Source organism: Dysidea avara, chromosome 15 (assembly GCF_963678975.1).
Source record: "Dysidea avara chromosome 15, odDysAvar1.4, whole genome shotgun sequence".
Taxonomy (NCBI): domain Eukaryota; kingdom Metazoa; phylum Porifera; class Demospongiae; order Dictyoceratida; family Dysideidae; genus Dysidea; species Dysidea avara.
This window is the reverse complement of record NC_089286.1, coordinates 6,194,155-6,209,227: the sequence shown is the minus strand read 5'-3', so window position 1 is coordinate 6,209,227 and position 15,073 is coordinate 6,194,155. Positions and strand designations below refer to the sequence as shown.

Here is a 15,073-nt window from a genome sequence, read left to right as displayed (position 1 = left end):
CAGAGCGACAACCCTAATGGACCTAAGCTTTAATAGAACTGACATCAAGTAATACAGTTAGTAAATTCTGCTTGATGATTAAGATCTTGTTAACTATGCAGTGATCTGTTGTTATAGTTATTGTACTATAGTCGTACTCAAAGTGGATGATTGGTTGGCGTTGCCACCATACTTTCATGTATGAAGTGCGGTACATATGTGTTATTGTGTGTGTAGTGAGTGTGCACGTGCACAGTGTACATGTACAGTGTGAAATTTTATCATGTTAGGTGGTCGTTAAGGACTGGCTGTGCCAAACTGCTTCTTCTCTGTGTCATTAGGTAAGGAGAAAAGGAGTCTAGTGTAGTTTCTAACACTTGCCTTGACACCTTGTGTGTGTACATTTTTTTGACATCACAAGTATATAGATTTACCCTGTGTGCTTAACCCTTTGAAGTACAAGTGCTACTTTAAAAGTGTCAGCTTCTTTTTTCTAGCACTCATAGCCTTTAGAGCTAGATGAATGAAACCAGAGCTTTTATGTAAGTGATTTAATGCATATGTTAATGGCGAAAGTGCATCAGTTGGGAAAGTTGCTTGTACAAGTAAAAATTGTACCTTTGTTCACAACTCCTTCATCCTGTGTGCTATGAGAGCAATCAACATATCATGTGTGATTACATGTCAAATTATATACATGGTCACGTGATAAGGTTAAAAGTTGAAATGGTGGAGCCTCTTTTACTAGTGCCTGTAAAAGAACACACAAGTGGGTGTTTGTGGTAGCTGTTGAATTCCCTACATTTACTAGAAACAACCACAAGATACAGTAGAGCACAAATATGGCCTTACTTTGTTTACAATGAATACAATAGTGCTGAGCGATAGTATAAAATTCCTTAAACCCCAGTGCGTGGGAGTATCAAAGCGCCGCGCTGGGTTATAACTACCATACAGCTAGACAGAGCGGCGCTGCTACTGTACGATATATTAGTTATCACCCTGTTGCGGAGCCACTCAGTCTCTTTCGTAACATCATAATAACCGCGAATGGCATTGTTTACCGATGGAACAAAGAGCCAAATAAGGAAATATTGATACAAAACACACCAATACAGCACTTAAAACTAGCTAAATCTTACAAGAAAACTGTTAATCCTTTACATAATAACACTACAAGTTACCAATACGATAGTTTAACAAATGTCAAGAATAGTACGTGACGATTTTCGCTCCAGCAATCACTCCCAACGGTCACTATGGTGAAGAACTAACTTCCTCTAGCTTCATCGTTCTATCTTGGACTATGGTAGCCACTTGTTGGTCTTTATTTTTCTCTTGCACACCACGCGACAACACTATACCAATTTCTGACGAAGGCGAATCGTACCTGGAACCTCTACTTCATAACACCGCCCTTCGCTACAGTTTGTAGGCAGTATGTAAGGTCTCTCTTGTGGCTACGAAGTAGAATCTCCACACAATTCGGACGAAATCTTGAGCACAGTGACAGGAACTCAAACCGGAACTTAATTTACTCTCCGTAAACTTCTGCGCACTCCCGCGCACTGGGATATAAAACAGTTATATTCCGTATACTCGGATGATATCATTGTTATTACACTCGTCCTCAGCTCCGCCTCGGACTTGTGTAATAACAATGATATCACCCTCGTACCGGGATATAACTATAACTTATCACAATAGATATTGAGGTATTATTTACGATAGGATAATATCACAATAATTACATTTTGATTGATGAGTGATGATGTTCCAAGTATTCAGTGCACAAATAATCATGCTAAGTGTGATTAACACCATCATAGATTACTTGTGTGGGTGGCCAATATTTCTACAAACTAGGGAAAAGCAAGCTGAGTAGTTATAAAACAGCTAAGTTAGCTTCTCAAACAATGTTTTTGTGGGATTCTAGACCCTTCGTGAAGCAATCGACTAATTGTGTGGGCAGTCAATAAAAATACACAGCTTGTTATAGCCTTGCAGGCAAACATTTCACAGAAAGGCAAGCCTAAAGAGTTACAAAGCAATTAAATAAACTTGGAAACAATGTGTTTAGTAAGTTAGCTGTAATTATCGTATCACGATTAAGATTTTTTGATCACGAGTATCAGACTATCATTTTATTTTTTAGCACTAATTTTAGTTGAAGAAATGGGATGCATTTTCAAATAGCTGTTGCTTGTATCTGTCAATCATACAATGGAGATCAATGCTTATAACATTTAGCCAATAGGGTTCTAGCTATCTGTAGATAAGTAGGTAAGCTAGCGAGTCTTGCTACAACAGAATTCAACACTTCAAACTACAGCATATGCAAATATTTCTAGTAAACACACTACAAGTTCCCACACTATGAGTAAGAATAGTCCTACCAGACACTGTTTCTCCCTAACAAATGATAGGCAGAGAAAAGTGGGCTGGCCATGCAGGGTCATGATATGCATTTGAACTCTTCACTATTAGCATGCAGTGTCTCTGTCTCATTTTCATAATGACCAAAAGTACTTCAGTGGCAGATTTTTGTAGAAATGCAGGCACTACATACAGCTTAGGTGATATTCTCCAAGTTGTAGGATACGAGCCAAAATCGTCTATTGACTTTCATATTTCATTGCTCAGGAGACCTTTCAGTTCATATTTCTCTGTAAAATTCAGTATCTTCAAAGTTGGTAAAACCATTAATTTTAAATTTCCGTAAACTGTTGTTGCATATTTTCAATCGTTGACTTCATCTTTCAAAATTTCAGGCAATATTCTTTCATAAGTTATCGGACTTATAGCAGTCACCTATAGGCAAGAGTTTATAATAAGAGGCCTCTTATTATAAACTCTTGCTATAGGTCATTACCAACCCCTTAATCTTCTCAACAATTGACCACACCATAGCACTTAAATGGTTAGTATCCTAAATAAAAAAAATTCTGGTTATCCTGAGGATAGTGACATCATTACTTGTTGTGAAGCGAGGTTTCTAAACCACGAAGAACCGAGGGTGTGGTTCCTAACCAACATAGAACAGGGCTCGGTTTATTAATATTGTAAAGTGTATTTATAACCTATGCGACGGTTGTGGGTGTGATAATATTGTAGCTATATACGTACTAATGCGGGGCAGTTGAAGTTCAAGATGTTTAAACCTATGAAGCCTCTTCCAGGTTGGAAATACCCTAAATAATTTAAACTTGGGTTAGGAGAACCTTGGGAAAGTGAATTTGAATCTAGCAGCGATGGTGAAACTGATGTTGAGATGCGAACTTTTAGGAGCCAGCGGGATACAAGTGTATCGCTTGGTAAGTATTCTGATGTGTGTTATATAACTGAACCTCATAAAGAGTAGCATACATGTGGTTTCAGCACAACTACAACTGTGTGTGGTTTCAGTATATTGCTAATCTTCTACTTTTTATGGTACACTGCAATTGAAGAATTCCTAATTTTTCCCTCTACTTGTAGTTACAAGTGTAGATGACCTTCCTTATTTATTGCTTTTTATCTATCGCAAATATAAAATTTCTAATTTTTTCCTTACACTTGTTTGTTTACACTGGGTAACAAATACATACCACATCAAAGGAAAGAATAGCATATTATGAAAATCAGTTGAGCAATTTAACGATTGTCCCAACTGTACATCAATTACTGAAAAGTGATGTTGCCGTTCCACTAATTTTCAGCCTTGTTCCACCAGTTACACAGCATTACAAACAGGAGCTTATTATATGGAGCAGTTCCTGTTACAAATGAAGAACAGTAAAAGAAGTTCAATCCAGCCACTACAGAAATTGTGATTAAACATGTGCCCCAACGGTCTTTTATAAGGAAGTGAATGGCCATTCTACTTAGTTTCCAGTATGTTTTACCCATCATACAATGTTACAATACTGGTCCATAAGTCTGAAAAGTATCTCTGAAACTGTGTATAAATAACCTTATAATAGCCACAGGCATAAAGAATTTTTTTTAAAAATATCATTAATTTAAACCATTTAATAGAACAGTCACTACTCTAATAGAGCAGTCATTTCTGTAATTTGGTTAACTGAGAATCCGGACAGGTGGAGTCCGGATAACTGAGGTTCCACTGTACAAACAAAGAACAATATGAGAAGTGCCTCTACAATTGATCCAGTCACTGGAAATTATGTATATGTTAAAGCATAGCCGCGAGTGCTATATGAAAAATAAAGTACGAGGCCAAGCGCCGAGTGCTTTATTTTAACAAGTTAATTACTGCCTCAGGGAGTTAAAGACAAAAATGATCAATTTTCTGTACAAAAATGGCAGCAAAGGTCACCAAAGGTCAAATCAGCGATGGCACTATATCTGAAAATACATGTTTTGAGGAGTACTATTTGTGTGGAAAGTTTCATAGCATTATGAAAAAGTGCACAATTTTTTATTTGTGCCGCTATACTATATGTAAGTCTGAACCTCACATCAAAGGAAACTGTTAAGACAAGGTAGTTCCCTTGGTCAGGGCTAGTTTATTGGTCTCATTGTTTAAATAGTGAACTCTGTAGGTATGTGAAGAGCTTGCCATCTCTGTTAAGTACGGAGTGCCCAGACATAGTCTAAATGCACTCACTAACCAAATAAATAGAGAGTATTTATCATACAGTACGCAGTGTAGGGACAGTTACTTTGTAAAAGTAACTAGTTATATATTACTTGCAACTGAACTATTTAGTTACAGTTACATATTACCCATAAAATAAAGTAACTATAATAATATTACATATTATATTACTTTGTGTCCACAGCCTTAAGCTGTCACGTGTGAAACTATCACCTTATCACGTGACATGATTGCGTTGTTGGACAATGTGCAAATCTTGGTTATAAGTAAGAAGCTGGTGAATAAGCTTCATTCAGTAGGCTTCATTACTTCGTTGTGGATAGGCGTTACTCAGTGGATTACTAACGAGATCAGTAACTTCGTTACTTGTAGTAATAATATTATGTAATATATTACTTAGGTAACGGGTTACATTTGTAAATAAAGTAACTTGAGTTATATTACCTGTTTTTATAGCCTATTTCGTTATATTACTTAGTTACTGCAAAAGTTATAAATTACATAACGTGTTACTCCCAACACTGACAGTACGATAGTACTATATACTAGGGATCATGAAGGTTTGGATTTTCCAACAATTTTTTAAATTTATTTCGTGGAATTTTCTGCTGACTGACTGCCTGACTGGCTGATGCCTTCAGACAAGTGTAACTTAATAACGGCTAAGGCTACAGGTTTAATTTTTTCACTGTTCGACATCGCTATCGCTTCAACCAGATTGGTGTTTTTGGCATACTGTGTATTTACTATGCATGTTTCATGGCCTTTGTCCTTTGTGTCCCATTTATTATTGCCAAGCTGTTGATTCGTGGTAGCATTGCATGATACGTAGCTTAGTTGTAAATTGCTTAAAGTCAGTATAAAACATGTCAAATGGGTATGACTATCAGTGAGTGTATTCATGAGAGCTCGATCATTAACTCTAGAGAGTACTCGAATACTAAAAATCCATGATCATTTCAACCCTAGTGGCTTCCTAAAGAAATGGACTTGCAACCTACTGTAAAAGTTTTCAAATATGCCCTAAGGCAATGATTCTGATGTGGATAAAGTATAAGGAAAAATTAAGAATTTAAAGTTCAATTAAGGATCATTGAAATAAAAAGTAGTGAAACAAGGGAGTTTATCTACACTTGAAGATATACTAGTGGACATTAAATCCCTAATATACTTTTTCCTTATACTTGTTCGTCAACACGCACACCACATTTGAACGGAAAGAATGGCACCAGGCTTTATTGTTTTCACCCAAACGTGTTCCCCAAATATCAATTACTGTAACAGCAAAGTGGCCAATATGCTTTGTTTTCAGCAATGTTCAGCCCATAACACAGCATTACAAAAAAAAAAAAAAAAAAAAAAACACTAGGAGAAGGACCTCTGCAGTCACAACCGAAACTCAAACAATTTCTGTCAAACATAGTGAACAACAATGATACACACACACTGTATTGAAGTACTGATCAATGTTAGTGTTCCTGGCGAAAAATTATGCTGATCAAGTTCTATAGCCTTCATTATGCCACTCCCTGATGGAAAATGGATCATATGAACTGGGTCATGTGATCTTAACGAGTGCTCAAGTACCAATTTTACTATCTGAGTACCAAAATCCTTAACGAGTATTCGAGTATTTGCAGCATATCTATCAGTCCTAGAAGCCACACAAAGTGCATTCAATTTTTTTGGTGGGGGGGTTCCTATCATAGCATGACTATATCTCAAAGTGGTAAAGTAAACTGTGTTAGTCACTCTTCTAAGGGTGCCTATATTTTGGTATAAATGGTACCAATAGAAATAATATGTTGCACATCTATGGTTTGTATACCTCAAACCTCCATGCTTTGTAACCTATTGATCTGGATGGACACCTAGCTTCTGGATATGATCATCCTTTGCTTGCCTACAGAGATATATTTGCTATTGAGCATTTCATCAATACATTTGCTATTGGTTTTGTTTTTGTCAGGTTCTTCATGCATGATATGAATAAATTTAATGGCACCTTATCTAATATGAAACAAGTACACAGAAAAAAATGGAATTTTCAACTAGAGTAGGGACCATAGCACATCGATAAAAAGTACTGAAACAAGTTGGAGTAGTGCATGATATTAAATCACAGTAAAACAATAAGAAGTGTTATATCCCTACTGTGTTCATGATACCATAATGGAAATGCACAGTAGGGATATAACACTTCTTATTGTTTTACTGTGATTTAATATCATGCACTACTCCAACTTGTTTCAGTACTTTTTATCAATGTGTTATGGTCCTTACTCTAGTTGAAAATTCCAAATTTTTCTGTGTACTTGTTTATAAACTTTTTTTTGTGAATAATTATTATGACTGGTGAACCCACATATACCGCATCTGAAATGGCACTGTGCATCCCAATTGTCGTCTGAAAAGTGAAGTATCCATTATGCTTTGTTGTCAGCTTTGTTCAACCCATTACGAATCAAGAACTGTTCGAAAAGCACCTCTGCAATCCACGCATACCGAAAGAAATGGTGCCGCGCGCTCTGGCTATATCAATTATCATCTGAAAAGTGAAGTATCCATTACACTTCGTTGTCAGCTATGCTCAACTCGTTACACAGCAGTATGAATCAAGAACTGCTCAAAAAGCACCTCTGCTATCAAAATAGCCACTATGACAAATATGGACGATTTCCGTTACGAAGGAAAGCCATCACGTGCTATCGCCAAATCAACACTTTTCGCTGTCAGCAAAGATGAATGGGACACAAAGGAGGACACTGGTAAGTCCATGAAAAATGCATTGTACGTACTGCAGTATGCCAAAAGGCACCTCTCGGGCCGAAGCGACGTCGAACAGTAAAAAAAAAACACAAGCCACTAGCCTTAGCCGTTATCGAGCTACGCTTTCTGAAGGCATCAGTCAGTTACTCAGTCAGTCAGTCAGTCAGTCGCTAGAAAATTCCGTTAAATAAATTATTTTTTAAATTCCGTAGCAACTTGTTGAAAGCGTTTCAAGTCAAAAGTTTGTTTGGGCTTAGTTTTACCTAACCAATACTGCCTCATCATCGTCAGGGAAATTGAGGCTGTTTTTGGGTGATATTATTTCGTGGGCCATGCCTACTCCTTTGTGGTCCCTACTATACAGTTACTATCGTACTGTATGATACCATATAGTGGGTTCTCCTCGTGGACAAATTTACTTGCAAAAATTAAATCATGCAACACTTAATTCGCGAGGTGACAAATTTGCAACATTAAATTCCTCCCAAATTTATGAAATTGCAATAAGTGTTAGCATAAGAGATGAAATTTTGTCAAGTCAGCTGTGTTTCTTTGTATCTATGCTTGTATCCATGATGAATTGATGCAGGCGCCTGAGGTTCGCCAGGAAAGGGGTAGGGCAGCCGTGTTCTACGATGTTTGACATGTTGTATAGGGGAACGAGCAATTGATAGAGCTGTAATAAATGACCAGCAAGCTGTTATGTACATAAACAAGCACCTGGTTTGTTCCAACACAACAATTTTACAGGCGCTAAAAACCTCATGATAAACAAAATATGTCACGAATTTTAATATTGTGAAGTACCCAAAACATAAGATTAAAGTCCTCGCAATAAAAACCCGCTTGATTGTTGTACAAGGTACGTTGGTGCTGCTTCTGTCAAGGTTTTTCTGGTGTCCTGTTGTGTACTGTCATTGAAGTGAGAACACAAGTGAACATCTTGGTAATAAGAAGATAAAAATATTCATTAAAATACTATTTAAGTATTTGGAAATACTTAAATATTGGGACTCTTGTACACCATTTTGGGGCTCGTGAGCTACCTTTCATACCAGCCAGACATAATGCATGCCCTTACTGTCAATTACTGGGCTACAGTCTCAACTTTGTTTTTCTTTGTAAATACTATTTGTCTCTTTGTAATGAGCTTAGCTCTAAGGTTTACTTATTAAATGGTGCTTTATTTTACTAACATGTTTATTGTTAGCTACAGAAAGCTTCTCAAGCATAGTATTATAGCTAAGATATTGCTCACTAATGTAAATTTTCCTTGAAGAATGACCCTGCCTTCAATGGTGTTTTATTCACATATTCCCTGAAATTTCTAATTGTGAATTACCCTGTTTCCATAGTATTTCCTATTGAGTTTTGTGTACATTGATTCTTGAAATGTATTTTAAGATGTCTTGTGTTACACACTGGGTGACATTTCATTTATAGGACGATGTTCCGGTGGAGAGTCCGGTGTTGACATTTGAGCCGGTGGTGAAGCTAGCTCCTGTGGAGTTGAAGACATTAGAAGAAAACGAGGCGGAAGTGTTTAAAATGTGAGCACTAGTTATAATGGAGACTGTGCTATACAATAATTGTAACTCCTTGATACTTGGGTACCATAAAGTCTGGTTGTTAGGCACATTCATAATAGAGCTTCTCAAAAAAATTATAATTTTTTTGCACATGTGCCTAATAAAAGACCTCATCGTGAGTGCTTATGGATTCACTCTCTTGGGGTGGTGTGATTTGCAGTAACCGTTGTATACCAATATTTGGAGTCTAATTTCAAATCCTTTATGTAAAGCACAAGTTCAGAGACTGATAACAAGAGTTTATAATGGTGTAGGGAGAGTGTCGAACTACGCTATACCTTGTGAAAATGTCCTATAAGGGCAGTAGGCGTGCACGCATACATGTTGAGAGACTGAAGTAGTGTACTAGAGAAAAGTATCACACAATGCATTGAGGAACTAGTACAAAGAGAAAAGACACAGTCAACTAACCTGGAAAGCCATAGATATTAACATCATGGGTGACCTCTTAATAGGAGATTCTGTGATATTATGTAATTATCTTATGTACTAGCCTTCCATTCTCCTCATCAAACTACCCAACTTTGAAAATCACAGGGTTTGGGATAACAACTGCCCAGTGAACAGTTCAATTGTGAACAGTTCAATTTAATGTCTCAAGTTGTGGTTATGTAATAGCTAACATGAACGTAAAAGCTGTGAGCCCCTAAACTAAGCCCACCATTTTGTAAGAGACAAAATTTAATTCTCCAATTGTGTCTTTCTTTCAACATCACTTTGTGTTGGTGTTACAATTTCCTTTGGTTACCACAGGAGAGCTAAGCTGTTCAGGTTTGACACTAAGGAAGATCCTCCAGAGTGGAAGGAGCGTGGAGTGGGAGATGTGAGGATTCTGAAGCACAAGAAGACTGGTACATATCGGATTGTCATGAGGAGAGAAAAGACGCACAAACTTTGTGCAAATCATCGATGTTAGTTGTGTTGTTTACTGTGAACCATTCTGACTACCTGTTGCTATAGTAACTGCTGATTTGAAGTTGTTACCAAGTGCTGGTAGTGATCGTGCATGGGTGTGGACAACTCAGGCTGACTTAGCTGATGAAGAAGCCAAACCAGAACAATTAGCAATAAGATTTGCTAATGCTGAGAGTAAGTGACTCTGCAGTTCTGCTATTTGCCGTATTTGGTAAATTCTGTATCTAAATAAGTGCCAGGATTAATTATGTCAGGCTTCCAGGACATTAATAGCCCCAGTCTGTTGTTTGCTTAACTATTTCACATGATAATCATTTAAACAACATATAATCCAATCCCATGTTAAATGATTGAGCATGTTTTTGTTGAAGAGCTAAAGAAATCGAAGCTTTGAAAGAATAAAGTCAAAAGTCTTTGAAAATAAATTCATGCAAGTAGCTTTTATGTGGTGTAGACATGTGATGGATAACAGTGTCGTTACTGTGTTAAGCAGTTGACCCAGAACGGGTCATTGTGGGGAAATGATGTCGCTAGTCAGCTACAGTTACAATCAAGCCAGTGACTGATTAAATTCAATTTCACTTGAGACTCCGCCAGTCTTCTCCAGCGCACAGGGGGTGAGGATTATTTCATCAGTAAGTTAGTTTTGCAAGCGTACATGTATCTTCATAATTTGTGACACAAACAACAAATTTCTCTTTATTTCCGGACTTCCAAATAACGCACTCTTCAAAATCAAAATTCAAATTTTACCACTTATGCAAAATTTTCTACTTTAAAAATAAGATGCTACATGGTATAGCAGTAGCAGATCTAGTGGGGAGGGGGGGCACAGGGAGCACTTCTCTTCTTCCTAACCCCCTACCATAAAAAGATACAAGCAAAAATTTGAGATACTCTAATAAAGCAGTAAGACAAATACTCTAATAGAACAGTCACCATATATAGCACTTCCTATACAGTTGCTGAGTACATGAAAACTGGCATCTACTCCATTCCATGGGCACTTTTAGCCACAAATAAATAGCCAGCTAGAAATTTTGCAGATTGGTCCTTTGTAGTCATTTTACTGTATACGTACTAATTTTCGAGGGACGTAATTTTTGTGGTTGCTTAGCTATCCAAAAAATTTTTCATCCTTTAAGGTTACGGTATAGTCACGGGCAATCATTCAAAATTTTGAATGCCTATCAATACTTTTTGAGAAGCCCATAAAACCAGTCTAGTAGGGTGGAAAGTTTTAAATGAAGGTGAAGTCCTTCATATTTAACGTTTTATGTAGCTACAGTGTAGTTTGAGGCAGGTGGAGCACTACAATTTGTTGTAGTAACACAGGTAAGCCAGCCCATACATTGCTCAGCTCAAGGCTCAGCTCCAGCTGTCACTACCATGTTTTTCCACCGCCAAATACAGCAAAAGCTGTAGGCTCTATTGGCATTTCTGGGGCATAGTGATTCTGTATACAGTGGAACCTGTCTATAATGGTCACCTTGGGACCAGATATATCTGGCCTTTATATACAGGTGGCTGTTATAGAGAAAACCTGTATAAGGTGGTCAGCAGCATTTTAGTGGCTATGGCCGTTATAAATGAGTGATTATTTTAAGAGGCTCGCGCCAACCGCATTGCAGTAATATTTTAGTACAGAAAGGACAAAGTGAGCTTGTTATGAATGTTGGTTATAGCTATTGAATACGTTTAAGCAATGAAGCCTGATAGATTATATAGTATTCATTGAAAGGCAGAAGCGTGATAATTGTGCATTAATTAAAACGGTGCCATGGTGCCAGACAGTTGGCTTAACAAGCCACCATAAAAGGTAGCGACCGCTATATGAAGGAGAAAGTTATGTATACAGTGATTCATAGGCGAATTCTTGGTTGGCCGTTATACGCGTTAGACAGGTGACCGCTTAATGCAGACAACAATGCATACATTTGTATGGGAAAATATTTGGGACCTTTTGTCCATGGCCGTTATGCAGAGGTGACCGCTTAATCCAGGTGACCGTAACACAGGTTCCACTGTATTAAATTTATTAGGTCCTGTGGAAGTGTTTTTGGCATGTTTCTTCCCCAGTGACTCAGATACAAGCCTTCAAAGAGCTTGTTTCACTCGAAAAAACTACTAAAAGTTCAATAAAACGTCTATACAACCAGTAACTTTAAAAATCGCTTCCACAGGACCTAGATATTTTGGTTGCTTAGTGACTTATGTTGAAATTATAAGGATTCAGTAATCTGTTAGTCTGGTTTTTGGCGGCGCGTTTTTATAAAACATCGCTCTATTGTAGACCACACACCCAAGAACAGTCGTTGTTCTGTAGTAAAAACAAACAAGCACAATTAGTTGTATTGCTAACACAACACAGTTGTTGAAATTATTTATCCCTGTTTGGGTTAAGCAGGTTTTGTAATTTGTTCCACCCACGCATTTAAAACTATTCCGTAACCTTAAAATTGACAATTATCAGAGTTATCTCTGCTTTCAAATAGGTAATTCTTGAAAATAAAACCGTGAAATTTGTCAAAATTTATGAAAATTACGTACTTTGAAAATTTGTACATATATGGTGTATGACAATTGTCTGATAACTAGTGTGACCATCACTGATCCCTACAAGTCTTGATCAGTGTAGACCACTTAGAAAGAAAGTGTATTTATATATTTTACATATTAGTGTACTAGTACTAGAGCTTGGCGGTGTTGAAATTTGAATACATGGTATTAGTAACAGGAAAATATCGCGGTGTATCGATATATAGTTAGCTTGTTATTGTAACTATTGCATCATTTCTTGGGCCTAGTATAAAAAAAAAAGATAATGGTATGGATAATATGCTTTTATCTTGGGAAGATAATTAGGTCTTTAAATCTCATATTTAATCACTGAATTGCTATACTCTCCCAAACACATTATTAGCCTGCAGTGAGTGACCAGTCACCCAGATTTAACCACAACACATTAATTTTATAAACAGGCCTAGATTATGTTTAACATTGTACATAGCTACATGTGGTACAATGAACGGACAAGTCTAGAGATGTCACGGAAAATTCGATTTAGCACAGATCTGTAAAGTGTATTATGTGTATTACGCAGCACTTAGGCAGCATGCTTTACTTTTTGGGGGATCCAATTCCCTACTTAAACAGTACTACTGTGTTGTTTGATAAAACTGCACTGCATTAAAACTTTCAGTCCTGAAACATGTAAAGTACTTTTAGCTTCTAAGGGGCTGCAGACCCCCTGCTCCGTATGTTTGCTACTCTGGTGTACCTCTCCCCTCCCCCCCAACCCCTTGCTAAACTGCCTCTGTACAGTGCTACAACAGTATGGAGATCAGGTACAGGTTCAAATGTGGCCACATTACAAAATATCCATTAGTTTACTATCTAGTATTTGGTAAAGTCAGTCAGTAGTTTTGAAGATGAAATACACATAAAACACTTTACAGATCTGTGCTAAATCAAATTTTCAGTGACATCTCGACTTGTCCGTTCATTGTACCACCATGTAGCTATGTACAATGTTAAACATAATCTAGGCCTGTTTATAAAATTAATGCTGTTGTGGTTAAATCTGGGTGACTGGTCACTCACTGCAGGCTAATAATGTGTTTGGGAAAGTATAGCAATTCAGTGATTAAATATGAGATTTAAAGGCCTAATCATCTTCCCAAGATAAAAGCATATTACCCATACCATTATCTAATATTTTTTTTCAATGTGTTATTGCATGGTGATGCATCCTTCGTATACTTACAGTTATAGTACTGTAGAGTCTGATTGTTAGTCGCATACGCCTAATAAAAGTTAGCGAAAAATATTGTGATTAACATGTAGTTGTTAAGCACATGTGCCTAATAAATAAACCTGTTGTGGTTTATTCTCTTGGGGTGGTGTGAATTGCAGTCATTACATGTACCATATTATGAGTCCAGTTTTTGTGCATTGAATCCTTCGTGTGGAGCATACTACAGAAGACGGCTTCACTTGGTAAGTATAGTAAAGGCGTGTATTTTGGCTTTGTACTTCATGAAATTTCGCGCTGTACACTATTAGCAAACCTCTAGTGTTTCTTCTCTTGTTTCATGTTGGAGCTTCGTATTCGTCTACATGTGCTCATCAACCGTGATTAATATGAGAAACAGGTGTACGCTTAACAAGTAATATGCGCTTAACAACCAGACTCTGTGGTAATTGTATTATAGCATGTTCACGTTGAGCTGAATCCTCAAAAACATTTAATAATTCATGGATGTAATTACACACGAACTTGAAATTTGGCTCATTTGTAGTACTGCTTGACCCGCTAAAAATATTTGAAAATCTTTTTGTTCAAATGTTTGGCATAATATTTACGGCTAATCAAAATTTTCACAATACATTTCCTATGGGGAAGCCATATAATTACAGTGTCCATTACAGCCCTTTCCTGAACTTGTAATGGAGCCGAACCGTATGTGTCTGTTGTTGACACCTTTGCTGTTACCAATAATCATCTGGTTGGCTGAAATGTTAACTCTGTTGAGAAAAAATTCACTTTTAATTTTTAGCTGTTTTTCAGGATTCAGCTCAATGTGAACATACTATAGTCTATGATTTGTACCTGTCCTATCAAACATCTGAAGTAATGAAGACTCAGAGACCAGGTTGAAATGTTGGAAAGTACCTAAACTCAATGATTTTGTATGAGGGTAGTAACTGGCTACAAAATACACATAAATGACTTAGTGTGTGTTACATAATAAAACATCATTTAATCATATTCACATACTGACTTTATTATTCATAGACGCAGGGAAATTTAAAGAAGCATTTGAGAAATTTCAGGCAGAATCAGTAGGAAGCAAAACTGATGATAGTTTAGCTGATGAAGTGACAAAGATGACCATCAAAGATGATGACACAACAACAAGTACACAGGATAACAAGACGACTGATAACAACAAACCGAAGGAAGCAGCAGTGACAGCTACCTCATCCTCCAGTGATGATGCCACTAAACCTTCAGATGGTGACAAGAAAGAGACAAGTGTTGCAGAATAATCTACAACATTAGCTTTAGGATATCGTGCACAATATTAGGATCATTTGTGTATTGTTTTATATACTAGTGACATCACACAATTCATCATACACCTTAACTGTTATCACATGTATTGTACACCATGAGTGTGTGTGTGTACACTATTTCTCTAGCGACTATTTGTGTAGA

The 15,073-nt window shown here is 37.0% G+C and overlaps 1 protein-coding gene across 1 annotated transcript in view; it reads left to right on the top strand.

Moving 5' to 3' along the window:
- The window catches only part of LOC136245725 (ran-specific GTPase-activating protein-like), a 16,197-nt gene extending 1,124 nt beyond the window's left edge, over positions 1 to 15,073 (top strand). The window contains exons 2-5 of the mRNA XM_066037210.1: positions 8,792 to 8,898; positions 9,691 to 9,848; positions 9,898 to 10,026; positions 14,651 to 15,073. Coding sequence (XP_065893282.1) covers positions 8,792 to 8,898; positions 9,691 to 9,848; positions 9,898 to 10,026; positions 14,651 to 14,904 — 648 coding nt within the window. The 3' untranslated portion in view covers positions 14,905 to 15,073. The remainder of the gene's footprint in view (positions 1 to 8,791; positions 8,899 to 9,690; positions 9,849 to 9,897; positions 10,027 to 14,650) is intronic.